The 27627-nt window shown below is 39.4% G+C and overlaps 2 protein-coding genes across 8 annotated transcripts in view; one reads left to right on the forward strand and one right to left on the reverse strand.

Moving 5' to 3' along the window:
* The first annotated feature begins 6145 nt into the window (after window positions 1-6145).
* atf5a (activating transcription factor 5a) lies at window positions 6146-11196 on the forward strand. The gene is made up of 4 exons (XM_041800644.1): window positions 6146-6369; window positions 7258-7506; window positions 7818-9006; window positions 9098-11196. Exons 2-4 carry the CDS (start codon window positions 7365-7367, stop codon window positions 9282-9284), a joined length of 1518 nt encoding a protein of 505 aa, XP_041656578.1. The 5' UTR covers window positions 6146-6369; window positions 7258-7364; the 3' UTR covers window positions 9285-11196.
* Window positions 11197-12605: 1409 nt separating this feature from the next.
* stk36 (serine/threonine kinase 36 (fused homolog, Drosophila)) overlaps window positions 12606-27627 on the reverse strand; it is a 148947-nt gene continuing 133925 nt past the window's right edge. For 6 of the 7 annotated variants that reach the window (XM_041800637.1, XM_041800636.1, XM_041800633.1 and 3 more), the window contains 19 exons: window positions 27412-27552; window positions 25452-25529; window positions 25226-25356; window positions 24885-25134; window positions 21769-21862; window positions 21479-21663; window positions 21218-21387; window positions 20413-20509; window positions 18124-18255; window positions 17876-18046; window positions 17698-17789; window positions 16085-16166; window positions 15872-15976; window positions 15697-15771; window positions 14764-14875; window positions 14553-14679; window positions 14278-14458; window positions 13150-14067; window positions 12606-12810 (listed from right to left, as the gene is read on the reverse strand). In XM_041800637.1, coding sequence (XP_041656571.1) covers window positions 12715-12810; window positions 13150-14067; window positions 14278-14458; window positions 14553-14679; window positions 14764-14875; window positions 15697-15771; window positions 15872-15976; window positions 16085-16166; window positions 17698-17789; window positions 17876-18046; window positions 18124-18255; window positions 20413-20509; window positions 21218-21387; window positions 21479-21663; window positions 21769-21862; window positions 24885-25134; window positions 25226-25356; window positions 25452-25529; window positions 27412-27552 — 3237 coding nt within the window. In that variant the 3' untranslated portion in view covers window positions 12606-12714. The remainder of the gene's footprint in view (window positions 12811-13149; window positions 14068-14277; window positions 14459-14552; window positions 14680-14763; window positions 14876-15696; window positions 15772-15871; window positions 15977-16084; window positions 16167-17697; window positions 17790-17875; window positions 18047-18123; window positions 18256-20412; window positions 20510-21217; window positions 21388-21478; window positions 21664-21768; window positions 21863-24884; window positions 25135-25225; window positions 25357-25451; window positions 25530-27411; window positions 27553-27627) is intronic. The other variant, XM_041800638.1, reaches the window with a different exon arrangement.

A 27627-nucleotide genomic window follows, 5' to 3' on the forward strand; every position in this document is an offset into this window, starting at 1 on the left:
TTATTATTATATATTTGTGTGTGTGTTTATGTGTTATTTCATTGATTAGAAGAGATTAACCTTTCTCCACATTGCTCCATGACAGGCACACAATGCATTAGGGACATGGGATTGATAGAGTAACATTGTTTTATACCTGGTTTCTCATACAGCTCAGCCAGAGAAGATTTAATTCACCTGCACTGTATTTTCAGGGACAGTGATTTTTCGAAAACAATTACACAATGTTCAATTCATTAATTAATAAATTAAGCATAATTGGAGTAAAATACCAGCACAAGTATCAATAATTTGTCATAACATTGCTAAATTTGGCAGGTCAAAGAAGCTAACTGGTACCCAAATGAAGAGCTGGCTCCTCTCACTGAGCCAAATGACCCGGATCACTAAAAAGAGCTGTAATTCCCATCACTTCTTCAGCAGAGTCTGATAGTATCTTTATGAAGAGGTGTAATATCTTGTATTGTTCATCATGGCATCCTTCGCAACTGCATGTTGTTACACGTACAAAGCTATAAGATTCAAAGTGTTAAATGATGTGAAAGTCTATACGTTGACATGTTCAGGCTCTTGTTAACCATGTTCTAACCATGAATAAGTTCATAAGTTTGATTGGGAAATTTCTCATTTTAACAGGAATTCCCCAAAAATTTGTATCTTAGAAACATCAGATTGAAAACAGTAAGAAACAAAAATGCCACCACAAAAGACCCCCCCACCCCACCATTGTAAGTGAAGTGAATTTAACAAGGCTGTCTCATTGTATTATGAGCAAATATTACTTTGTATGGTTACCTGAAGATCCTGTTTCTGCATGAATGAGAGGAGCAGAGCTTGCTGCGCTCTCTGATCCCTCAATCATGAAAGGAACCCTGTATATTAAGACTTTATCAGGTTAACATTAGTACCTTTTTATTTATGCTGTACAAAAAAATTAGGACTTCCCTTTGATACATTTCTGGACATTGTTGGTAAGGCAATGCATCTAATGCCAAACTGCTCAGGAGAAAAAGGATGGGAAGGGTCAGCTGCTGGACATGGGAGTAGCAGTTATGCTTCTATGGGTACCTGGTGCATTTTCCCAAGCCTGATCCAGCTCACTGCATACTGGGTGCTCAGGACCCAGTGCCGATGGACGGGACATCAGGGGCAGCCACATGCATCATGGAGGCGTCACCTAGGAAGATACCTGGAATGATGAGATGCCCCATGAGGAGGCCGGGCCGGTCCAGGACCAAGGCTGATGTAGCAAAATGCCAAACCAGCTCCCACACTTGACCTGGCAAAGAAACGAACCAAATTTCAAAAATTCATAAAATAAATTCACGTCGACTGTCACTGTGCAGTGTACTTTGTATAGTGATTTCAAAGGGTTGCATAGTTCTTCTCCCCACTTTCTTTCCTATGGAGTGTCATCCTAAAAATCTTTCTACCTTTAGCCTGGGTGAAGTTTTAGCATAGAGGACAAAAATGAATATGTTTCTGCTCCCCAGACCAAGGTGAGTACAATCAGAAAGATGCAGCCGTCTGAAATCACCATCCAGAGCGACCTTATTAGATAAATTGATAATCTGTATAAGGTGGTCAGTATGTCTTGATATATGCAGGATTCACTTTAAAATTCCTGTTTCTGCAGGACAGTGTTAAATTTGGCGGCTATTTTGAATTTTCTTTAGTCTTAACCTTTAGATTAGATTACCTTTTTGTTTTCATCACATTTTAGTTATTTTCACTCTCAGAACATTTAGTCTAGATTTAGTCAATAAAAGAAATATTTTAGTCCAGTTAAGTGAATAAAAAGTTCTTATATTTTAGTCTTTACTGTTAACCACAGCAGATATTTTCATTGAACTTATTCCATAAACCATATTGTCAACAAATCTAAATGTAAAGGAATCATATTATTGCACTATCAAAACCATAATTACTTTAACATACACTGAACAAAGTACTGACATACTTTGAATGCTCTTGTTTTTACTGATTCACACTGGCTCACAGTGGAAAAACAATCGTGTATTTTAAATGTCCAACAGTCCAGCACTAACAGTTAGTCGCTATGATGAAAAACTCAGGTTGCTTTTCATCAGTTTTTATCATCAAGTACTTATTTTTAGCTAGTCTTAGACTGGTCTTCCTCATGTAAAAGGTAGTCAACCAACATTTTGAGTTATAGCTTTAGTCGACTAAATTGAGACTGCTGCAGGAGGCTGAAGAGTTTGTGCTGAAGCTTGCTGCTGTACCTGATCTTCTGCCTTATTAAAAGGAGATTCATTCATCTGTGAATGTGACTTTAAATGAAGTCACAGCTGCTGCAGCATGGCCTTGACCACAGATCTCTGTTTGTCCTCTTCTTTGCTTGTGAATAAAGGAATAAAATCAATAGATGAATAATTATAAAACCTCTCAGAATGGCTTCTTAACAGAAAAGACCCTATCCTGTTCATCTTATTACAAATGGATGAAAATAGACTGATGATGACTCACAGGGAATTTAGCTGTTTTTGTTTATTAGAGCTGGAAAATTCACTTAGATTAATTCAAAGACCAGCATCCAAATAAAATGGAGCTGAGTGACAGTTAAGTAAAGCGGGAAGCATACTGGATGAATGGATATCCCTGTAAAACTCAGAGGTGACAGACGCTCAGGCTCTGAGGGTTTAAAAGGCTCTGCAAGACTGTATGACAGTCTGAGAGCTGTGAATGACACCAAAGAATCTTTGGGGAATTCTCTAAGGAGCTAAAATTTTAAATGATGCATGAACAGAAAGTTAAAGTTTAAATATCTTCACTGTCATTGATGTTTTACAATATGCATTTCCTGTTGCATTTGTTGCAGCTAACTGTCCTTTCAATGTTTCATCCTCAATAACGTGCACCAAATTTTTCAAGCTTATTATATGAATCAAACTTTTACATTATGGATTTTGTATCACGTCAGGCCGATGAGCTTTGCCAGCCTTGCTCTGATGTTGTCAGTCAGAACAAGTTAAACGAGCTCCACTAAGAGCTGTGACATCCCACAGGAGAATGAAACAGGAGCTGTCGTCCTTTACATCAAGCACCTCTAATTTACCATGGAGTCCTTGAGGAGTCGTAAATAAACACAACCCTGTGACTGACTGCCTCATCTCTGTCATGTCTGAATGCAAATAGCCTTGATAACATTCATGATTGGAAATTAAATTACACTTGCCACTTTTAAGGAGGCTTGATTATCAGTTTTCCTGCCAAACATGGAAACAAACGAGTGTGATTTGTAGGCTGAACACACACAAAAACATCCCCAAATCCCCTCTGAGAGACTCCCATTCACAAGTCGTAACTGAATTCCATGTTTTCATCGTATGTTCAAAGAGGGGCAAAAGTTGAGGACAATAAATTCTGAGAGAGATGATGATGAAATGATGGTGAAACCCTCACTAACGTGCCATACGTGCACTTGGCATGCAGCATTGACTTTTCTGACTTCTCGGCTCGTACACAATATTCAGACAATCATTTGGATGTCAACTGATGGACAGCCTTGTAGCGCTTAGGGAATGATAATAAACATCTCCAGTAAATCCAAAGTCCAGTTGGCAGAAGTTATGCTGCTTTCTCACTCTTATGCAAGGTGTTAACTTTGCTTTTGTTCTATGAAGAATTTGGAAAATTTAGAGTTTGCTCTAAGCACATTGGACTACCTAAAGCAAGATAGAGAGTTGAAGGTGCTTTGCTGTGTAATAAGTACATCTTTTTCCTTAATAATAGCAAAGGGAATTGTAGCTTCATGATAGTGGAGTGAAGTCTTTTCATGAGAAGCACCTTGGATTTCTCTTGCACAAATAGGAAGCCCTCTGTGGACCAATTAATACCGGCAGGGAGAGCTGTCAGCGATTTCCTGGGAGACCTTCCAACTTCACCAGCTTCTACTATCTCAATCTGGTCTCCATTACAACTACATTTATCTAGATTGCATCAGGTTTCCTTTCTAAAAATCTCTCAAAGGTTTACTCATATGACAGATATTACTCAGTGGGCATTTTGCTGAATACCGTTGCTAAAAAAGAAAAAGGGACTGTCCCTTTAAATGACTCAGGTGGACTTGTGTACATCAGTGTCAATCTAAATTACAAATCCACTTTCTGTAAATTACTTCCAGTCAAAGGGCATCTTCCTTTGTGTGAGAACAACTGCTCTAGCCATCTTTGAGAGTGTGATCATCTGTAATCAATTAAAGTTGGAGGTATTTGGGGTCTCAGTCAATACGCAGACATGCTGCTCTGTAGACAAATCTATTACAGGCTACGCACCAGTGTCCCGTCAATATGCAAATCCAGCAGAACTGGAAGTAAGCCAATTGATTCTGGCAACATTTAAAATGTCACACAGAGACGCAACTCAGCAAATGAGATGTAGGCACTGTTTGGAGAGGGAGGGGTGCGCAAACAGAGGTGAGATGGAAGGAAAACAGCAGGTATGGTGAGAGAGAGAGAGAGGGAGATGGTGAAAGAGAGAGAGAGATGCAAATCCCATGGCAACAGCAACCAGAAAACAAGTCTAAAATAGGGGGCAGTGTCCGCTATTACTATAGCAACAGGAGAAAAGCACATTCACTGTCAGGATTTGCTGAAAGGAGGAAAAACAAAGCTTAATTTATCACATAATCATTAATGATAGTAATAAAAGTAGACTAATTTGATTGTGGAAAGTGTCTAAGTGAAAAAGCCATGATTTAAAGTCCCTGTGTAGATCAACAGAGGTATAAAATGACAATATTTTATGGAATAATTACACTTTTAATTTTTAAATTATACTGTATTTTCAAAAATATTACCCTAAATATCCCCCTTAAACTTCAATTATTTGTCTAGTAATAGCTGCTATCAGATTTAAGAGAAATTTAATAAGCTTTATTGAGTGTTACAACAATATTGCTAGAGAATCATGCCATCAAAAGCATCATTTAATCAAAAGGAAGGTAATAAGAGCAATATATTAACGTTGGTAAAAAAAAAATAAAATTCATTCTATTTTTTTCTAATAATGCAATCCAAAAATTACCATTGGTACACTCGGGAGAAAAGAAGGCTGCTTATGTGTCTGTATGTGTGTCCATGTCTAGACTGCATTACTGTGTGTCATTCCCTCTCATTCGTTCTACTAAAATATTAAATTAAACGCGCTTTTCTCCACGGACTTGACTGCCACACGCTGTTCTTTTCTGACAACACATGAATGAGTTTGCGACATAAAAGTCTGTGCTTTTCCGCCCAAAAAGCTGCAGTAATAACATCCACGCCCGGTTTGTTTACCTCAAACATGTGCACAGTCTGCAGTGCAGAGGAAAAAAAATATAACAACACAGTGACGCTTTCCCTTACCTACCATCCACCAATCAGAATTCACATGGAGTCGATTCCAACCAATGAAAACAGAGCAGTGTATGCACGGGCAGCCAATCGTTCTGAACGTGGACCACTGATGCAACGGAGATGCAACAGAGTGCCTCTGAAAAACAAAGTGTGTTGTGAATCAAATTGTCCCCCCTCCAAAACAATAACATCCCGTAGAGTAGTGTACAGTTTTGAGACTGTAATGGGGAACATTTGGGAGCTATGTTAAATATCTTCGGATACTGGCCGGTCTTTTGAACATGTGATGGGGCGGTCTACGCCTTTAAGGGACACAGCCCCTCTCCATCAACGTCAGACAACGGGGCACAAACAGCAACACGTTATCGAGTAACTTTACCGTTAAAACTCAAAGATTAACACTAAGAAAGAAACAGAAACGTCATCTACCTCGTTAAATCCCTAAAACGTCAATTTCGCTTCCTGGCTTTCCATATTTTTATTTACGTTTAAATATCAACTTTAACTGTCAACCCTCCAACCGTTTTCCATGAGAAATGAGCAACTACGTTCGTAATTTTAATACACTTGAAAGCAAGTCACATTTTAAAATGTTGACCCTTATGTTGACACATTCTATCCGTTATTTTACATATTAGAAAGCACCAAAAAGGTATCAAGGAACTAGCAGTTGTTTACTTTCCTGAGCGGAGCAGTGAGTTTGTGGGATGTCCTTCGGTTGCACGCGGAGGGAGGGGGCGGAGTGATCTACAGCGAGCAGCACGGTTGGTCCTGATGACGCAGTTGGTTGCTAGGTGTGAATGAACTGATGCTTTCTCACAATTAAGCTGCTCCTCAGTTTACAGGTCGACCACAACAAAGCAACAACTCGTCCTTGTTTGCTCCTTCCCGGACATTCAGAGCTACAACATGGCTCTTTGAACTCGTTAAGTGTGTGGACCCCGGACAGAAGTCGTGCTTTGCTTTAGCAACGCACCTCCAAGAGCTCTACAAATTTCTCTGCAATAATGGAGTAAGTCATCCTCTACTACTGAGCCAAGTTTGTTTTTGTAGTAGTCGTCTATTGTCTGTTACGGTTCGTGTTTACAGTCGCGGAGTGCTCTTTTTTGAATGGTTTCCTGGCAGTAAAGCATTTATTTTGGTTCACAATCTTTAAATGGACTATTTGCCCGCTTTTTCATATTTAGTTGAACGAACTCCTTCACTTATTTTGGTTCTATATCAACAATGCGAACGAGTAAACAACAGCTAGTATTTTTAAATTGTAATGGCATGACAGTAACTTTTATTTAATACAATGGGCTCTCATTCAAGGTACATCAGTTTTAACCTCTCTGATACTGTCAGGTTATCATTTTATCGCCATACTTTTGTCACCTGAACAGCTAAACTGTAAATGTGATCAAACAAAGCTGATTACCTGACATTATAGGAGTATTAAGAGTAGCTGATCTGCTTTAATCTGGTTTAATGATCAGAGTTACTCACTCAATGTTACTGTGGTGTTTCTTGACAACAGTTTGGCCCTTGACAGCATCACAAGGTCCCACAAGTATTTTGCTTTGAGACAGGTTAAAACCCAAAGGACACAGCTCTAACCTTTGACTGCCATTTGTTTTTGTGCTTTTAGTAGTGTTCAGTTCAGTTGTGTTGTGCATTGTTTGATTATTATAGTTTGCCTCTGTGCTAAGGAGAGTTAGTAAGATTGCAGAAAACACTGAGATTCCCTTCTTATATCTGCAGGTGTTTTTCTTTGTAGCTCCTCTGTCAACAAACTGAGTCACGTCGACAAACTTGCTAAAGGCGGCAGGAGCTATATCCCTGAACCCATCAGTCGACCGAATAACTTCTATCATCTCTGCCGCACATCTCTGATCCCTGTTTGTGTTTCCCCCTCCAGGTTTCATTATGCTCACCCAGCCCTGCTCTCTGTGGCCCATCTGTCAGACCCTGCTTGCTCTCAGCATATGCTTGGACTTGGACTGAATCAAAGCACCAGCAGACAAAATGATGGCAACATCAGCTCCTGTTTGGAAGAGTCTTCGTGTCTGCCCGGCAGACCCCCTCGCTCTCTCTCACCCACAGGCTAACCACAGCCAATCACAGGGGTGCAGGGGGGAGGTGTCAGAGGAGAGTCAGCACTTAATTGGTGAGTTGCGGCGAGCACGCTTTTTTATATTTTTCCCCATTTCAGGTGGGCTCGGCACTGCAGCACATTCGTCCTTCCTGAACAGTAAGTAATAAACTAGCTACGCTGGATTTAACGATATGCTACAACCATATTTTTAAAAAAATCTTGCTTTGCATTCACTGTTATTGATCTGATTATGAATTTAGTTAGTGTCCTCTGTTGGATGAATGATATTTTTGTACATTGTTGCATGAGCATTATTGTTTTACTGTAATACTTTCTTACTGAAACAACTCGTAACGATTGCATCTATTTTCTCTCACCCATAGGTGATGGTCTCACTGACTGGATGACGGAAGAAGTGGATTTCTCCTCGTACCTCCCAAACCCTCCTTCCCCTCCCTCCTCTACCAATGCCTCCCTTCCCCCGTCACCCCTTCACAATGATATCCAGGTGCCCTCTGACTTGGAGGTCATGACCTCTCTGCTGCAAGAGGAACTCGCCCAACTGGAGGACTACTTCCTGTCCGAACCACTGCCGGAGAAAGGGCCGAGGCTGGGAAAATGCGACAGGGGTCCACTCCCGACGGGTCCCCAGCCGTTTACTCAGCTGCCATACGCATCATACTCAACAACCAGCCAATCGGAATCCAGCCCACTCCTTGTTACCCTGGCAACCGGGGAACTGGACCTGCTGAGCATCTGTGGTGGGTCCATTGGGCGATCCAAAATTCCTAGACACGCCCCGTACAGCTGCAGTCGCCCCAGTGGGTGTGGTAGGAAAAGAGTTTCGGACAGTGTGAGGTTCAGTGAAGGCTATGATAACAGTTTGTTGAGTTCCAAAGGAAATAACTCAGGTAACTCAGCGGTGACCCTCACAGGTAGCTACAGCTGTGTAGAGGACGAACAGCTGGTAGGGAAGAGCTACTGTCTGGGTAGTGCAGTCGAAGTCAGACGATGTGCTGTTCTACCAAAAGAAGAGAAAAACTGCTGTTTCAGTCAGGATGTCATTGGTGGTGCAAAGGTTGTTGGAGGTGGTTTTGGCTTTGGTGGATCACTTGATGTCCAACATAAGAAAGAGGATCTGCTTATGTACAGCATGAGGGAGGTCAGCGGAGGCACTGCCAACAACGAGGTGCTAAATAGCATCAAAGCTAGCGTGGAGGTGACAAAAGCTAGCGTTTCTTGGAAGTCAGAGAGTAGTGAAGGTTGTTACATTCCAGCCACAGCACAGTCTGAGGCCTATCACAGCTTCTTAGGGAACATCAATGAACAGGTGAAGTCAGAGAGTCTGCAGATAGCACAGCATGATTTGCACTGTAACTTCCTGGAAGATCAGGGTCCTGAGTGTCTTCTAATGGCAAGGGAGAGTCTGAACCTGGAGACATCAGGGCACAGGCAGGCATGCAGGCTGAAGGAAGACCACTGTGCCATGAAATATGAAGTGGACATCGTCCCAGCTGAAGGTGGCGAGCGCAAACAGAAGAAGAGAGATCAGAACAAAACTGCTGCTCATAGGTATGAATTTTGATTTCTGCTTTATGAATGCAATTCTTGAGATGACTTTAAATATGAAGATCTGAATTAAATATTTGTTTTCTTCTTACAGGTATCGCCAGCGAAAAAGGGCGGAGCTTGATTCGTTGGAGGAACAGTTGCATTGCCTTGAAGGGAGGAACCGGGAGCTCCGGGATAAGGCAGAGTCGGTAGAACGTGAAATCCAATATGTCAAAGACCTGCTGATTGAAGTTTACAAGGCTCGCAGCCAAAGGCTCAAGCAGGATTCAACAGCGTAACACCAAACTCCTGCAAGTACATTCACAGCAGGCGAAAACAGGGAAAACGTTTCTGTCTTTATGATTGTCCAGAAGTGAATGTTTCATTGTTTTTTTTTTTTTATTTCAAGTTGGATAAATGCATGCTTGGCTAATGTGAATTTTTTTTTTACATTTAAATCAACACTATCCAATGCTTCCATTGCTTCCACAACTCTAATCACTTAAGCCTGCACTGTGGCATTGCAATGCTTTAAATGACAATCATTTTCAATACGACTCGCACTGCGTGAATCTAATATAAACAGAGTCGTCTCTGATGAAGAAATGATATTTACAATGCTGGTTTGATATTTTTAATAGCCTTATGTTGGGATTGATGTCAGCAATAGAAGTTAAGTTATTCAATTTTAGTTTATTTTTTAAGTAATTGTATCATCCTGTTCAATAGCTTAAAAATCAAGGTTGTTGTTTGTTTAACATCTAAAGCGGCATTTCTTTTTTTTCAATTACATTTTCAAACCAAACATTTCAGATGAAGACAGACCCCCATAACAAATGTTAATTCAACTGCCAAGAATATATTTCACAATATTAGAATCATAGTTGATATGTGTTGACTTTTACAGTCTGCAAGAGTTGCTGCAAATTGAGTCGCAAAGTGTAGCATTTTATCATTAACAACACAAACTTCAGGACTTTTTTATTTTTTAATATTTTTATCAATTTACTTCACTTTGTCAGAAACTTCCTTTTCTGCATTAGTTTCATATTCCCTGATATTGTCATTACATTAATACAACAAATAACATGTTTACGTCCAGAAGTGATTGAAATTATTTTTCAAATTAGTCAATCTGTGACCAAAATACATTTTATTATTTGCACTGTCTTGAAGTCAGACACTGACTATTTAATTTTTGTGCCAGTCTACTTATTTTTTAATATTGCATATTGCAAATTTCAAAATGTACTTTGCAGCTCAGGATGTGCAATGTGTCCTCCAGTGCAACAAATTGAAGTGAAAGAGTAATGGCAGGAGACTACAGACCTATGCTCTTTATTTCACAGTGGAAAGATTTCACTGCTGTGGGGTTTTCCTGATGTAAAAATTATTTTCTTCTGTACAAATATTGTAACTATAGTGGAGATTTAGCAGCTTCTCTCTGCATGTTTTACTCTCTCTTTGAATAGAAAATGTAGAATTTCAGAACAAGTCGGGGACTCTTTCTCTAAACTGCTTGTTAAGGCAATAAGTTTTTCTAGGCCTCAGGCTGATCTGCACTAATTTGTAACAACTTTTGTATGTTCAGGGAGTGGAGTGTGTTAGCCTTTTCTTTGTAGGAACTAAAAAAATCTCATTAGATTATTTGTAAAGGCTTTTGCAGTGTTAGCTTTGGTGTAAGAGGATAATGTTGGATTTATTTCCAGTTGATTTTTTTTTTTGCTAAGCAAACAACCACTACTGTTACTGTTCCACATGCCTATACCAAGGGTAGATTTATTTCTATGCATATTTATTTTAAGACAATCTCGGAGAAAAAGCGTCGACTCACTCATATTTAATTCTGTTTAGTTTTTGAAGAGAAATTCATGTCACATTGTTTCACCTCTTTGCGGTGTACTATCAGCTCCGATTGTGAAAAACCAAAAATGTGAAATGAAAGCACATAATAGGAAACTCTTTATTTATTTTCATTTGACCGCAAATGCACATTTCATTTTTGTGACGTCAACTTTGTTCCCATTGAAAATAAAAGTGTCGTAACGCAGGCTGTTGTGCTGTCTTTCATTCAAGCATTTTTTCCTGAAAATGCGCCACGTAAAGCTATTTTATTTCCCCACATGGTGTTAAAATATGAAGCTTCTCATTTCTAGCCCTGTTATACAATAGGCCTTCACGTCTGTTTGACAGAGTAAAGTAAGAAACCCCGGGGCCTTGTGAACGCCGACGCTTTTTTTGTCGAAATTGTATTAAACTAAGCCGATAAAGTCCAACACAACTATGGAAACGGGAAAAACGAAAATTATTTAAATTATTTTTTGCGCACATACCGGTAATTTACTATTCAAACAACACCTACCCGTCTCTTAAAACATCGCTGACCCCGACAGTGGACCAAGTTTAGCTTACATCTTTACCGTAATTATCATTAAATTCCGCACAACCTTCGACACTGTAAGGAAGATTAATGAGAAATACTATATGCGCAAAGAAGTCTTTAACAGAATTCCTACAAAATTAAGTTTTAGACTTTTCAGACCTGAACCGAGCAAAATTAACCCCACTTTCCCTCCACTTAGTAAGCGGTAAAAATCATTGGCATGTAAGATTTCTCTGTACACCAGACCAGAGCTGAATTTTCTGAATCATGTACTGCTTATGGAATGTCAAATGACATAGGGCAAAGAATACTTTTTGGCCATGAACGCCCAAATTTGATGATTTATAGCACGTCTAATGCCTCTATTCTATCAATATGCTACTGATATTTATCATAACACATTTTAGCAGCTGATTCTAGAAAATTTACCCATTGAAAGCAGAATGATATTTTTTTGTTGGTGAAACCTGTTCAAATAAAGGTGGGCTGCATGGATTTTTAATAGGCAACCTGACAGCCCAGATATTAGGGAACTAGACATCTGTAGAGTGTACTTAAACACAGTGTGACAGATACAATCAAAGAGAGGTCTGGGGTTCTCCCCTAGGAAATCTAGAACATCCAACACAAAATTCCCTGAATTCTGGAGATTATTTATGCAACAATTTGAGGAAGACAATGTTTAGAATTGGCTAGAAAACAAAGATTGCATAAGAACATATCTTTGTCAAAGTGCCTTCTAAAGTTCAAGATCTCTCACTGGTAAAAATCAAACTTTTTAAGGCCTAAAAATTCAAAGGTGCTAATTAAGACTTTTAAAGGATCTGCAGGTACGCTGCTGCCTTGACAGTATAGTGCATCTTTTCTAATACAAAATCGAAAATGTGTTTTTTCTCATAGTGACTTCTTCATTGAATCGGGGCAGGAAAAAGGAATACCTCTGAAAATTTTAAAATAACCCACCATTGTCACTCTTTCATTCTGATGCGTAACATTCACTTTTTAAGGAAACGTAAGCATTTTATGTCTTGAGGAAATATCAGAAAGCAAAAAAAAAAAAAAAAAAACATTATTGCAAAACACATACATTTTCAATAGGACTAATGACAGCAAAGATCTTTAACCAAGAAAAGCATTTTTAAATTTGCGACATTTTAATGCCTTGCTGTTGTATTTGCTACTCTATGCCCTTTTGAATAAATCCCACCTTAAAAACAAGTTTACACAGTGAAATTGATCATTTTCTTTTATTCTCTACTACAGTGCATACAAAAAGAAGACGCATTGGTGTCAGAAGAGAATAATGATGCCCAGGTGTCACTGCTCCCACTCAGTAAGCAGGACTGTCACAGCAGCGCTATGAGCTGCAGATAGTCACAGTGTGGAGGAGCATGCTGTGAAGCTTCAATAAGTTTATCAGTGGCATTCAGGGACATCAGGGCCTGCAATAGAGGAAAAGCATAGCCATTTGAAAGAATGTTTTTTGTTAAAACATATGCACAAGGGTGTGACTAAATTGGCATAACATTTTACCTTCTTATTAAAGACTATGACTGGTTAAAGCACTTCTTTTAAAAGACTAAATGAGCCCAAGGCAGTTGTAAAAATTCATGGTTAAGCCTTGAAGGCATCAAAAGAAACCGTGTGATTTTTTTTCTTCCATTAAGACACTAAAAACACTCTTAAAGTGAATAAGCTGCAATTTAAAAATTACAAGGAACCGTTACAAAAAGCTGTTTATAACTGAATTATAACTCGAAACAGACTTGAAGCTTTGGTACCTGTCGTATTGTGCCCTGCTGGCTGTACAGACACAGGGTTGCTATGGCAGTTTGTTTCGCTGCATTGTGGGAATCGGAGCACGCAGTTTTCAGAAGGATGTTGGGAATGTCCTCTTCCAACAACAAAGTAACAGCACCTTCAACATTTAGCAGGTTTCCCAAGGCGGCACAGCAGTGACGACGCATGAGAGCATCAGGGTCAGAGAGCAGAGACGCCAATATGCCCACCGTCCCCCTGGCTTCCTCTGTCCATCTGCCCACTTCATTCTTGTCCAATCCTTGCTCTGCTATAGTAGTCAAATCTGCAGCTTTACTTTGTGTACGTGCGTGTTTATTTTGTTCCCCGTCTTTGGCCCAACCTCCTTCATCACCTGCTTTACACCCTGTTCCCGTTGCAATGTGTCCCAACCAATTTCCAACTGCTCTGCAGGCTGTTCGCCGCACAGACAAGCAGGAATCATGAAGAAAATCTATCATGCTTCTAAATATGTCAGGTGTTAAGGCGTGTAGTGTGTAAGGCCTGAAAGGATCTAAATATCCCAAAAGTCTCAGTGTGGCAGCCCTGATTTTGTCATAAGGATGAGCCAGTGCCCGGTGTAGCACTGTGGCCTCCAGGTGAAGCTGAAAGCCGGAAAGCAGAGCAGAGCAGCGAGCCATATGGGACAACACATTTAGGAGCTCCACTGCAGATTCCCACAGGTCCTCCTCCTGCAGCAGGTCAGAGAGCAGAGAGCTGGCTGTTCTGGTGAGCTGAGCCTTGTTTTTTGTAGCTGTCAGGTGACTGTTTCCAGGTGGCACAAAAAGTCCACAAGTATTGTTTTTGAGATGGGGAATGGAGTGCTCAGGGTCACACAGGAACAAGCGGCCCAGTAGGGAGAGAGGTATCTCTAATAGCGCGGCAGGAAAAGTTTGAATAACCTGCCAAAGCACGAAAAAACAAAAATCAACCAGACAGCCTGTCACAGATCAAACAGCTGTCAACAAACAACACACCGCTCTCGCAGGAGACATTAAGATGTACAGCGGTGTGTGAGCCTGATGAGAGCCTGTTGCAAGAGTTATGCTGCGTTGCATCAGAGAATTATGTTTATCAGTAAGGTCTCTATTGGAGCAAGTAAAGGCCCTGACCTGCAGGAGGCTTACAACGATGCCACAGCTGTCGTACAGCTGGATGATGGTGGACATGGAGTGTGAAGGCAGGTCCAAGGCGAATGGAAAACACAACAAGTGGCAGCTCAACAAAGACAGGCAGTCGGGACTTGGATCCACATCACGTCTCTCAGGACTGCCTCTAGCAAACAAATGAGGACTGTAGGGTATACGAGATGTTACTGTTAGATACGGGGGCACCAGCCGTGTGAAGGCAAATAATACAGTTAATGTCAGGAAATCTCTACACAAACCAATCCGTGCTCAGCAGCCGGCCAAGAGAGTAAGCACATTTTGACTGGCGGTCAGTAAACAGGGGAATGCATGAGTATGGTTCCTTGGTGAAGAAAGACAAGGTGACTGACAGAAAGGAATACAGCCCTGGTATCAAAAGAAAAAGAAACATTATAAGCATCCATTTAATTGTATATAAGTAGATTGTGTTATGCAGGATAAATTATTTACCTTTTGCAGAACAAAAGTCTGTTTGAGTCTCAGCTAAAGAAGTGCCGATTCTCTTCCACAAATCAAGAAACAGTTCTGGATCTAAACCTGATGATCCAGAGATGTTTTCATGCTGTAAAAAGGAGAAAATCCAGAAAAGAACATAGGAAGTTTAATATCAACTGGTATGGGATAAGTAATACCTGGGAACGTCTGATACTTTGTTATAATCTCAGAAGATGTGTGTTTTTGAGCAGATGCAAATCAACCATTCTTTGAATTGGTAATGTTGAATCCAGAGCAAATTACCTACCATATTTTAGCAAATACATACTACAAGCCCTCTCTACATTTGCATCTCATTGATTTGGACTGTTCTCCATGTTTTTTTTTTCTTCTTTTGTTTCCACTGGAGAATAATGCGGGCAGCAATGGCAACTGTAAACAAAAGTTTAGATAGCATTTTGGGAGCAAATTCAGAAGGCCTATCTTGCTGTATGGTAGGGAGACCCATTCAAAGAGCAAATTAAGATTAATCAGAAGAAGCAGACGTCCAAGAGTGATTAAAAGAATGCAATGCTTTAAATGTGCTGTAAGAAACATTTCCTATATGTGCACTTCAAGACATTGTCACAGCTGGCTTTGGGTGCCTTCATCTCTCTGAGCGCAGAGCTCAAAATGTCCAGTGTATTTGGATGCGTGAGACTGACGGCTCCCCCCCAGAAACAGAGTAGATGCCATGCAAAATCTTGATGTTTGCATCAGAAATATCTGTAAATTTGTTTTCATTATACTCTGGTCATGTGATTTGAATGTGCTGCATCAAACAATGACATTAGGGGTCAATTTCTAAATTACCAGATGTCTCCAGGTAACACTAATCCTTTAGAAATAAGGTTTTAATTTCTTATCCAAACTGCATTTTTTTAAATCACATTTTAGCTATGCTCTGACCTCAGGGAATGTATGCCACAGTAAAAACAGCAGGCCGTCGCTGAGTCCCCAACCAGAGGGAAGAGAAAACCGAGGCTGTCAAGTCAGATGACACAGAGTGGATCACTTTGCAGGTATAACTTTCAAATATTGTCAAATATATACATTCTCTTCATAGATTCAATGGCTAATGTACCTCATTCTGAAGAACATTTTTCAGCAGGGATGCAACACTGTTCAGATCGACTCGGACATCAACATCATGATGTATAAAAAGATACAAAACAGAGGCAGCCAGAGGCTGAAAAAGATCACAAAATCAACTGTTAAACCACTGTTATGGTATCTTAAAGCCGAAATCAATGACCACAATCACTGCTTACATAAACTAACATTGATGAATACTTACAGCCAACTCAGTGAGGTTTGGTTGATTGAGAATTGCAATGAAAGGCTTTGTGAATGTTTCCGGCCTATTCCAGCCTTCCAGACTAAGAGAGGAAATAATGAAATGAATGAAATGTGACAAATTTGAATTCAACTAAATTCAAATGACTTTACTTATGGGGTAAAAGTATCAGTGCATAAACAGTTTGCATACATGACAACACAGCAGAGCACGCTATACACACATATCGTAACTCTCCATAGAGTGATCAACATTGGTTAGTTAAAGGGATACTTCAACATTTTGGCAAATTCGCCCATTGCCATAATTTCTATAGTCTTAGTAATAGGTTTGTTTCCTTTAGTTGTTGGTGCAAGCTGTTTCTAGATCTGGGGGGAATGATATACCAGCTGCGCAGCTAACGCTATGGAGACAGACGGTATTTTTAGCTTTCCCTCATCAAACTCATCAAATACACAATCCAACAACTCCAAAACGCTCTCGTGGACAAGTTGTGACCTGCACATTCACCACGCTATGAAATAATCATGGAATGTTACGAGACGGAGATGTTTTAAAGCTAAATGCAAAGCTGGAACTACCAAGTAACTACAGCACTGCCACAGGCGCGCACTGTGTCACTCTGCCCAGTGGTTTACTCGAAAAGTAGTTCAGAGTATTTGCTACATGTGTCGTAATGTTACATAATTATACGTTACTATTTTAAAGCGTGGTGAATGTGCAGGTCACAACTTGTCCACGAGAGTTGTTGGAATGTGTATTTGATGAGTTTGATGAGGGAAAGCCAAAAATACCGTCTGTCTCCATCGAGTTGGCGAGGCAGCTCCGAACTCAGAAGCGCCGATTTAAAAACAGCTTGCACTGACAACTAAAGGTAACGATGACACACATTGGCCTAATTGTCAAAAGATATGGGTGTGAGAGAGCATCGGTGGGATGTCGCTGGAGAAAAAGTTAAAATGAGGAAATGGGAAGCTTCAGATTAAACACGACAGCACACCTGTATTGTTGTTTTAATGTTAAACACTTCTGCACTACGAGTGAAGTGATCCACTAAGTCAGTCAGACTTCCATCGCGAGGTGCCAATATTTGTTGAGTTTGAAAAGTGCACTCCTTTGTTTCAATAATCCAAGCTATAAATACCTCAATTTTACATCCAGAGTGAAAGGAAATAACACAATATTGTGTTTAAACTAAACTTCAAGGTTTAAAAAAAGTGTTAAAAAATAAACACTACAATAGAGTTTGAACATTAACACTTCCAAAAGTGTTTAACTCTTGTGTTAAAGTGTTAAATTGAACACAATGGGAGTTAAATTCACACTTATGATTTTGCTGTGTGGAGACCAAAACAGACAATATTATTTACTGACCCAAAAAAACATCTGTAACAAACTGTCAGGACTTTATGATTGCATAAATGCTTAAGAAGGCAAAAATCCTAATCATGATTATTTTGACTGATATTAAGATCATGGTTATCAGACATGATTACTCACTGATTTTACACAACTTAGTCACATTAATTTATCAAACATAAACACTTCAACAGTCAGAATACCAAGAAATGCATGACTTTAAACTGCAGTGATGAAAAAATAAATAATCAAACCTATCATCTGCCTTCACCCAGTCACTGTTCCTCTCCCAGTAGATCAGAAGCACAGCAATCATGTCTGCGAGTACAGGCACACTCCATGAATGCTGTGCAGGAAAAGAAAGTACAAAAAGTCTCTGGTGCTGTTGAAGTACTGATGAAAAACTGAATGTGGTTCAATTTGAGCAGTTACCTTGTTGTAATGTGTGCTTTCTACTGCGTCATGGATTAAGTCGAAGAGGGTGTAGGGTAGTCCAAGTTCACAACCAATGTGGTACAACTTCTCATCGTCAGAGGCCAAAATCAGGTTATGTAAGACCTTTAGTGGTTGGTGATCTTTCTCTTTAACAATGCCACCTACTAACTGTGTGACAAAGAAAACTAGAAGTTATAGTGCTACAATGGCAAATTATTACACTTTTAAATTGTTATGCTAAGTACCTGAGCTTTAAAAGCCATCATCCTGGTTTTCAGATGCGGTATAATGGCACCAGTGTTTAGTAGTTGTTGCTGCTGCCTGATTGGATCTGATTCTTGAGCTAGTTTTTGCCAGTAGTCCCCATCGTCAGCCTGCTGGAAGGAGAGGAAATTACCTTTGTAATAAAAATCTGTTCATTACCAAAATAGATTACTACTACAATAATTTTATTCCTTCATGTGATTTCATCCATTTCAATGTGTACTTCTCTTTGTCTTTTTCTGTTTTAATATGGATTCATGTGTCTAAGTAGATAAAGAATAAAGTTAAGTAGGTAATGCACTGGAAGAGCTGTATACTGATCAGCTATAACAATATGAACATCTGTGCTATTTAATGTAATCTCCAAAAACCGTCCAACCATAAATTGTAGTTTTATGAAGCTTCAATTTTTCAGTTTTTGTTGATACTGAAAGAAAGGTAGAAATTTTGCTTCTTTTATATACGTTAATGTAGAGGGTTGAATTTAAGGAACTCCTCTCAGTATAATGCACTGTAGTACACACCATCAAAGTCTATGACTTTAATAAATATAATGATGAGCCATCTTTCTGACCATGTGAATAAAAACTGAAATGCATAAGCTTTGTGGGGAAAAAACAGTGTTAGAATAGTTGTGTAAAATTAAATAAGATTGCATAAGGCAGGGGTGTCCAATCTATGGCCATCCAAAACAAATTCTAAATAAAAATGAAAAATGGCCTGCATTAAAATCATAGCATGTGCCTGACTGTATTGCACTTTTTAGTTTTGACATTTGGCAGTGATGCTGTGTTTATTCTGACCATAAATCTTCATGAAAAGTAAAGTGGTGTTGAGTCTTAACTGGGATCCCCTGAAATTTGATTTTCCAACTACAAAATCCTTAGTAACAGTTGGCCGTTTACCTTGTTAGCCATTAATGGACAGGTGTATTAATTTTTTCTTTGGGCATATATACTAAGCATATCTTAACTTACACTGCATATGTTTTACTTACTTTAATTCATGAAAGAGCACGATTGAAAGTGGTCCATTTTGAAAAATTCATGTGCATCTTGGATAATTATAATATCATGCAAAAGTTATTTTTTCTGTGATTTTCTTCAGAAAGTTCAATTTCCATATATTCTAGATTCATCTCAAACAAAGTAAAAAATTTCAAGACTTTTTGTTTTAATCTTGATGATAATGGTTTACGGGTCATGAAAATCAAAAACCCACTATCTCAAAATATTAGAATAATTGTCCAATTTGCAACATTTCTTGATCCTTCATTCTCACTCTGGTTCAGTACACACAACCACAATCATGAGGAAGATTGCTGACTTGACAAATTTCCAGAGGACAATCACTAACACCCTCCTCAAAGAACTTCACAACGAGTGAACTGAGGCTGGAGTCATTGTCAAGAGCCACCACACACAGACAGGTCCAGAAAATGGGCTAGAAGTGTTATGTTCTCTGTGTCGAGCTCCTGAACCACAGCTTGGGGTGCCATGTCATCTGCTGCTGTTGGTCCACTGATAATCAGGTCCAGAGACAATGCTGTCAGCCATCTACCAGGAGATTTTAGAGACCTTCATGCTTCCATCTGCTCAGAAGATTCATGAAGATTCAGATTTCCTTTTCCAGCAGGACCTGGCACCTTTCAGTGAAGCCAAAACAACCAGAAACTGGTTTGCTGGCTGGTATTGCTGTGCTTGTTTGGCCAGCCAAATGGCCTGACCACATGGCTGCTAACAGAGCAACCTGGCCTTTATAACACCCCAGCAGTGCCTCAGACTGATTGGCTCCATGCTGTATCACATAGATGCAGTCATTTTAGCAAAAGGAGCTCCAACCAAGTACTGTGTGCATAAATGAGCAGCATTTTCCAAAGGGTCAGCATTTCTGTATTACAAATCCATTTTTGGACTAATTTTTTGTAATGTTCTAATATTTTGAGATAGCTGTTTTTTTTTTATTTCTGTGAGCTGTAAGCTGTAATCATCAACATCAAAACTAAAAAAAGTCATAAAATATTTCGCATTTTAATGAGTTTTCCAGGATATATGGAAGTTTCACTATTTGAATTAAATCACAGGAAAAATATAAACTTTTAATGATATTCAATTTGTTTTTAGATGCACCTGTATTTTTTGGGTATGTTGCCCTCAGTGGATAAGGTCTAAACATCCCTGGCATAGGTGGTAATAATTTTATAGCTGATAAGAAATCTTTTAAAATGAAACTGAAATTGACATTTCCATAATCGAAAAACAATGGCCTACCTGTAACGCATAACTAGCCTCACTGCATCTCCGAACCAGACGCGGACCGACTTCTACAGAGGGGAACTCCTGTTGATAGTCCATGCTGATCTTACCCCTACACAGGAAAAGACAGTAACAATAAAACACAGCCCAGCTGGTTTTTGTGGTAATGTTTAGTTATTCTAACCCAACAAGCCAGTCAGAGAGACAGTTTCTGCATAGGATATATTCCACATCCATTCAGGCAATAGTCCTTATTCAGTGTTTTAGAGGGGCTGAGCCTTTAAAATACCTCAGTGGGTTATTGGATGAACATTCTGTCTATCACATTCATTATGGGCCAATCAGAGCAACAAAGTATAAGACAAAGGAATATCTTGCCCCAGGGAGTAAACTACACACTAGACAAGAAGCCATTATTGCTGTTCACCATCAGTGGAGCCAGCTGGTAAATCAAACTCCTGTTGTAGCCTAACAGAAGAGGACCAAAACCATCTTTACCATCAAGAAAAACTTTCAGTTTGTTTCTTTGCTCTCATTTCAATAATTAAATGTTGTCCAGTTCTGATAAAAAAACTGTTAATATAGCTGCATTCATGCAACCTCTTCACCAGTCGCCATTGTTTACCACTTTGCAGTACAACTACACAAGGTCCATAGTTACTGCTTCATGCTCCCCGGATGATGCTGATTGGTCCATTCGTTCTCAGACCAGGAATAAATATTTCAGATTTCAGCTTTTAAAGATTCATCCAGCTGATAACCAGTATGAAATCTTACCAATCCATGTACTATACAATGTTAAAATTGCATCCATAAATACCTGAGTTTTGATCTCATGCTGCCTTTATTGTATGGGTTACGATGTTGATTGTCTGTCTTCAGAAAGGGTCTTGGGATAGTAGAGACATCAGAGGAGAAATGGTCTGCTGTTGAAGATGCTGCTGCTTCTGCCAGGTTGTTCCTTTCATTTCCCACTCCATTCTTCTTCTCCTGTAAATGCACAAAGAATACCATAAAGCTCCAGAAGAATCTCTGCATGACTTATACTAGAAGGAGGAAAAAAAATCAATTTGAGACTCACTTTTGCAGTGTCACTGCCTGGGGGTTTCTCCTTGTTGGCAGCCTCCAGTGCTCGGGCCTTTCGCACTATTTGGCTCTCTCCAAAGTTCGGTACCATCTTGTCTGCCACTTGCTGGAGTTTTAATGCCAACATGTCTGGGCTGGGTGCGACTGTCAGAGGATTAAAAACTGTTGTGTCTGGCAGCACTGTGCCAAAACATCAATAAGTAATAAGAGAGTGAAAATTAGTCCTCAGCATCATCAGGCTTATGCAGACAATTTAAGATTATAATTTGAGATTTTAAGCATTACCTAGAACACCGTCAGCTACAAAGGGATGGTGCAGGAGGTCCGGCCATGACAAACGCTTCTGAGGGTCTTTGGTTAACAAACCTTTCAGGAAACTCTGTAAAAGAACAGATGAGCACATCAATTACATTTTTTCATATATTAAATTAACTTCACACCTTGGATCATCTAAGGCCAGTTTTTAGTAGCCACAGAGGTAAAAGAGAAGACCTCACTAATTTTAGTACTTTTTCTTTAAGTGTGACAGACAAAAACAACATACAGGTGCTTTTCATAAAGACTGGAATGTCATGTAAAAGTCCAGTTTCCCCCAATTTACTTCAAGATGTTAAACTTCCATAAACTATAGATTCATTTAATACAAAGTGAAATGTTCAAAGACTTTTTGTTTTAATCTTGATGATTAAAGCTTACAGGCCATGAAAATCAAAAATCCACTATCTTAAATTATTAGAATTTTTTTGAAAAATCCAGATTTCCAAAGATTACCAGAGCCTTCTTCCTCTCATTCTGGTTCTGTACACACAACTGCAATCATGGGGCTGACTACTGACATGACCATTGTCAAGAAGACAATAACTCACACTTTCAAAAGGAGGGTAAGCCCCAGAAGGTACTCAGAACTCTACTCTCCGTTTCCTCAAAGCATATTCGGGGAAAGTTGATTGGCAGGGAAAAGTGTGGTAAGAAAAAAAAGAGAAGCTCAGCCTTCAGGGGACTGTCAAACAAAGCAGATTCAAGAACTTAGGGGAGCCTCACAAGGGCTGGACTGAGGCTGGAGTCAGTGAATCAAGAGCCATCACACAGATGGGTCCAGGAAATGGACGACAACTGTCGTGTTCCTAGTGTTGAGCCACTCATGAACCACAGACAATGTTACAAGCATCTCACCAAGGCTAAGGAAAAAAAGATCTGGACTGTTGTTTAATGGTCCAAAGTCCTGTTTCACGTGAAACTAAATTTTACATTTAATTTAGAAATCAAGGTCACAGAGTCCAGAGGAAGATCTAAGGGGTCCAGAATCCAAGGTGCCTGAAGTCCAGTGTGAAGTTTTTTTTTTTTTGTTTTTTTTTTACAGTGGTTTGTGGTGCCATGTCATCTGCTGCTGTTGGTCCACTGATAATCAGGTCCAGACACAATATTCTCAATCATCTACCAGGACATCTTAGAGACCTTCATGCTTCCATCTGCTCAGAAGATTCATGGAGATTCAAATTTCCTTTTCCAGCAGGACCTGGCACCTTTCAGTGAAGCCAAAACTACCAGAAACTGGTTTGCTGGCTGGTATTGCTGTGCTTGTTTGGCCAGCCAAATGGCCTGACCACATGAATGCTAACAGAGCAACCTGGGCTTCATAACACCCCAGCAGTGCCTCAGACTGATTGGCTCCATGCCGCATCACATAGATGCAGTCATTTTAGCAAAAGGAGCTCCAACCAAGTACTGTGTGTATAAATGATCCATGAGTACTTGAATTAAATCACAGGAAAAAATCAACTTTTACAATATTCTAATTTTTTTAGATGCACCTGTATTTTTTGGTAGGTGACCATAATTGTACAGCTGATAAGACATCTTTTAAAATGAAACTGAAAATTGGCATGTTCATGGGCTAGAAGTGTTATGTTCTCTGAGTCGAGCTCCTGAACCACAGACAATGTTTTTAGTTTCTCACCTAGATTAAGGAGAAAAAGAACTGGACTGTGGCTAAGTGGTCCAAAGTCCTAATTTCAGATGAAACTAAATTTTGCATTTCATTTAGAATTCAAAGTCCCAGAGTCCAGAGGAAGATCCAAGAGGTCCAGAATCCAAGGTGCTAGAAGTCCAGTGTTTTCAGTCTTCACAGTCAGTGATGGTTTTGGGTGTCATCATGTCATCTGCTGTTGTTGGCCCACAGTGTTTGATCAGCTTAACTGATTGGCCAGTGAGCTTGTTTGACCTGAACCCCTTAGAGAATCTCTGGGGAAATGTCAAGAGGAAGATGAGAGACACCAGACTCATCAATTCAGATGCGCTGATGGCTGCTGAGCAACCTGGGCTACATAACACCCCACTAGTGCCTTAGACTGATTAGCGACATACCTTGTTACATTGATGCAGTAATTTGTGTAAAATGAGTGCCAACCAATTACTGAGTGCATAAATGAGCATAATTTTCCAGAAGGTCAACATTTCTGCATTATAAATCATTTTCTTGGACAGCTGTTTTGTGATAATATAACATTTTTTGAAATTGTGGGTTTTTGTGAGCTATGAGCCAGTATCCTCAACATTGGAACAAAAAAGTATTGAAATGTTTCTCTTTTTATAAGATGTATCAAGGATGTATGGAAGTTTTGCTTCTTTGCTTCCTTGAAAATTGATTCAGTCAAAGGAAAAAATATTTATTTTCATGATATTCTAGTTTTTTTAGATGCACCTACAACAGAACATGATTATTTGCTTGATATAGAAATGCATAATCAACTAAAAATGACACATTATTGATTTATAATGGAAATTATATTGAATCTTAAATACCTTACAAGTGTAACTGTTGACATACTGTAGTAAGGCTGCTATATAATCCTCATCTACACTCCCAATGCATTTTGTGGCTTTCTTGTTTTTTTATTACTTATTGTTGATTGATATTTGTAGTTTTATTCAGGGAGTGCCATCATAATTGTATTCTACTGTAGTACTGAACATCAGTTTTATGACAATAAAGCTTCATATTTAGGTCTATTTTTTTATTCTATGCCAGCAAAACATTTAAAAAGATTTGGGACAGTGGAAGTGAAAGACTGGAAAGGTTGTGAATGCTGTAAGAAAACTCCTTGTGGAAAATCTTATTTTTAACTAGGCAGGCTGGCTGCATGTTAGGTCTAAGATCAGGTATAAATAGAGGCAGAATTTATTTGTTGAGAAGATAGAGGGGTTCACCAGTCTGTGAAAGACTGCTCTGACAGAGGAGGTTTATTTGGATTTAGTGTGAAATCTTTGCTATTGTCCTGATTTTAAACTACAAGGCTTAAAAATGTCTCTATTTATCAGCTTGCCTTCTTTGAAATCCTATTCCTTAACATTACAAATGCTGACTTTGACTTAGAATTACTACATGTATGGTTCAATCATACCATGCAGGTGGGGCTCATACTGTCCGGCCATTTGACGGAGTCTTTCAGTATAAGCTGCACCAGTTGGAAGATGGAGTTGGCAAAGAACGGAGGCGCCCCCGTGTGGAGTTCGTACAGGATGCATCCTAGTGACCAGAGATCAGCAGTGTGGTCGTATGGTTTCTCCTCCACCAGCTCGGGAGACATGTACAGAGGTGTTCCCTTGATAGAAGTCAGCACTAAGGTGGAGACACTCATGGCTCGAGCAAACCTGTGGAAAGTTTTTTAAACATGCTGTTGATCATTGAGAAAATGACAAATATAGCAACTTTTTTCCTCAAAGATGATTCACATCTACTTACCCAAAATCACACAGTTTCACAACCCCATTTTTCCCCAGCAGTATGTTTTGTGGTTTCATATCACGATGAAGAATGCGATGGGAGTGTAAATAATACAAAGCTGAAACCAGATGACAGGCAATCTCACGCACCTGGGAAGATTTAGAAGAAGGAGCAAATGTTGATGATGTGGCTCTATGATCATTTTAGTGTCTGGGATATTTCTATGCACTGTTTATGACTCTACCTGGCTTTCTGGTAAGTGCCCATCATCCTCAAGAATCTGATACAACTGACCCTCTGCATACTCAGTCACAACAACAACCTGCCATAGATGAAAAGAGGTGGTAGTCACATACTAAAGTAAAGTAAAAGATGTTTTTATTTAAAAAACACTCGTGATCAAAGAATTTGAAAGTGGAAAGAAAATCTGTTTTGGATTCTAAGAAAGTTTGGAAAAAATATTAACACAGCAAAACAAATATACATACAACCCCAACTCCCAATTGGGGCATTGTGTAAAATGTAAATGAAATAGAATGAAATGATTTTCAAATCCCATAAACCCATGTTGTATTTACAGCAGAACAAACAAAAAAACATATCAGATGTTGAAAATGAGCCATTTTACCATTTCATGAGAAATACTGGCTCATTTTGAATTTGATGGCAGCAACGCATCTCAAAAAATTAGGAGACAGGGCAACACAAGGCTGGATAAGTAAGTGGTACCAATTGGAGGGGCATTTTGACACTAAGTTAATTGGCAACAGGTCATTAACGTGACTGGGGATAAAAGGAGCACTTTAGAAAGGCAGAGTCTCTAAGAAGTAAAGAAGGGAAGAGGTTCCTCAACCTGCAAAAAAAACAGTGTCTAAAAACTGTGGAACAATTTCAAAAAACGTTCCTCAATGTCAAATCATGAAGACTTTGAATATCCACCGGCTACAGTACATCATATCACTAAAAGACTCAGAGAATCTGAAGAAACTTCTTTGTGCAAGGACAAGGCCAAAGGTCAATGTTGGATGCTCTTGATCTTTGGGCCCTCAGGTGGCACTGCATTGCAAACAGGCATGATTCTGTACTGGAACTCACTGCATGGGCACAGAAACACATCCAGAAATCATTGTCTGTCAACACATTTCGCTTTGCCTTCCACAAATACAAGTTAATCCAGTATCATACAAAGAAGAAGCCATAAATGTTAACACAATCCAGAAACACCACTGTCTTTGGACAAAAAGGGGAGAGAGATCATCCACCTGGTTATTAGTGAACTGTTCAAAAGCCTGCATCTCTGATTGCATGCGGTTGCCTTGGTGCCGATGGCATGGGTAGCGTACACATCTGGATGGATACTATCAATGCTGAATAGAATATAGAGGTTTCAGTGCAACTATGCTCCTATCCAGACAATGTCTCTTTCAGAGGAGGCCTTGTTTATTTCTAAGCTAGACAATTCTTAACACGTACTGTATTCATCACAACAGCATGGCTTCACAGAAGAAGAGTCCAGGTACTGAACTGGCCTGCCTGCAGTCCAGACCATTGACCAATACAAAATTTGGGCCATCATAAAATGAAAAATCTTGCAAGAAGACCCAGGACTGCTGAGCAGCTACAATCCCACATCAGACAAGAATGGGACATCATTTCTCTGCCAACAGTCCAGCAATTGAACATTTACGGATTGTTAGTAAAAGAAAAGGGGGTGCCACACAATGGCAAATATGTCCTTGTCCCTAATTTTTTAGATGTGTTGCTGCTATCAAATTTAAAATTAACCAATATTTTTTCATGAAATGGTAAAATATCTCAGTTTCAACATCTAATATGTTGTTGTTGTTCTACTGTGATATGGGTACAATATGGGTACATGAGATTTGCAAATTGACAGCAGGATAAAAAGAAGACAACAGTGTGAATGCCAGCTAAAAAGGAATTAAAACCAAATTGCAGTGACATATACAATAAGCCTTAACTTTACCTTAGGAGCATTTTACTTTACACTTCTTGGTTAATCAGATATAATGACGCAGCCAACAGGTTTGTCTGGCGTTACGTCAATAAACAGACTCTCTCTATATTGTGATTATATTGCTATCATGGGCCAAGTCTTGAGAAATGGATTGAATTACCCTATTATTCCCACTTCATTCTAAGTTGTATCTTTGTATTTCCAGTTGAAAATACGGCATACACACCGCGGTTTGAGTCTCAAAGCTGTCATAAAGTTGGACAATATTTGGATGTCGAAGGTCCCTCATAATGTCGATCTCCCTCTTGAGACTCCTCAGCTCCTTTTCGGAACGACCCACTTTGTGCATGAACTTCAGAGCCACCACCTGATGGACAGAGAGGCACAGGTGGTAAAACAGTAAACCTGAACGAACTTCGCAACAAACATTTACGGCAAATCA

The sequence above is a fragment of the Cheilinus undulatus genome, linkage group 12 (genome assembly GCF_018320785.1).
Source record: "Cheilinus undulatus linkage group 12, ASM1832078v1, whole genome shotgun sequence".
Lineage (NCBI taxonomy): Eukaryota > Metazoa > Chordata > Actinopteri > Labriformes > Labridae > Cheilinus > Cheilinus undulatus.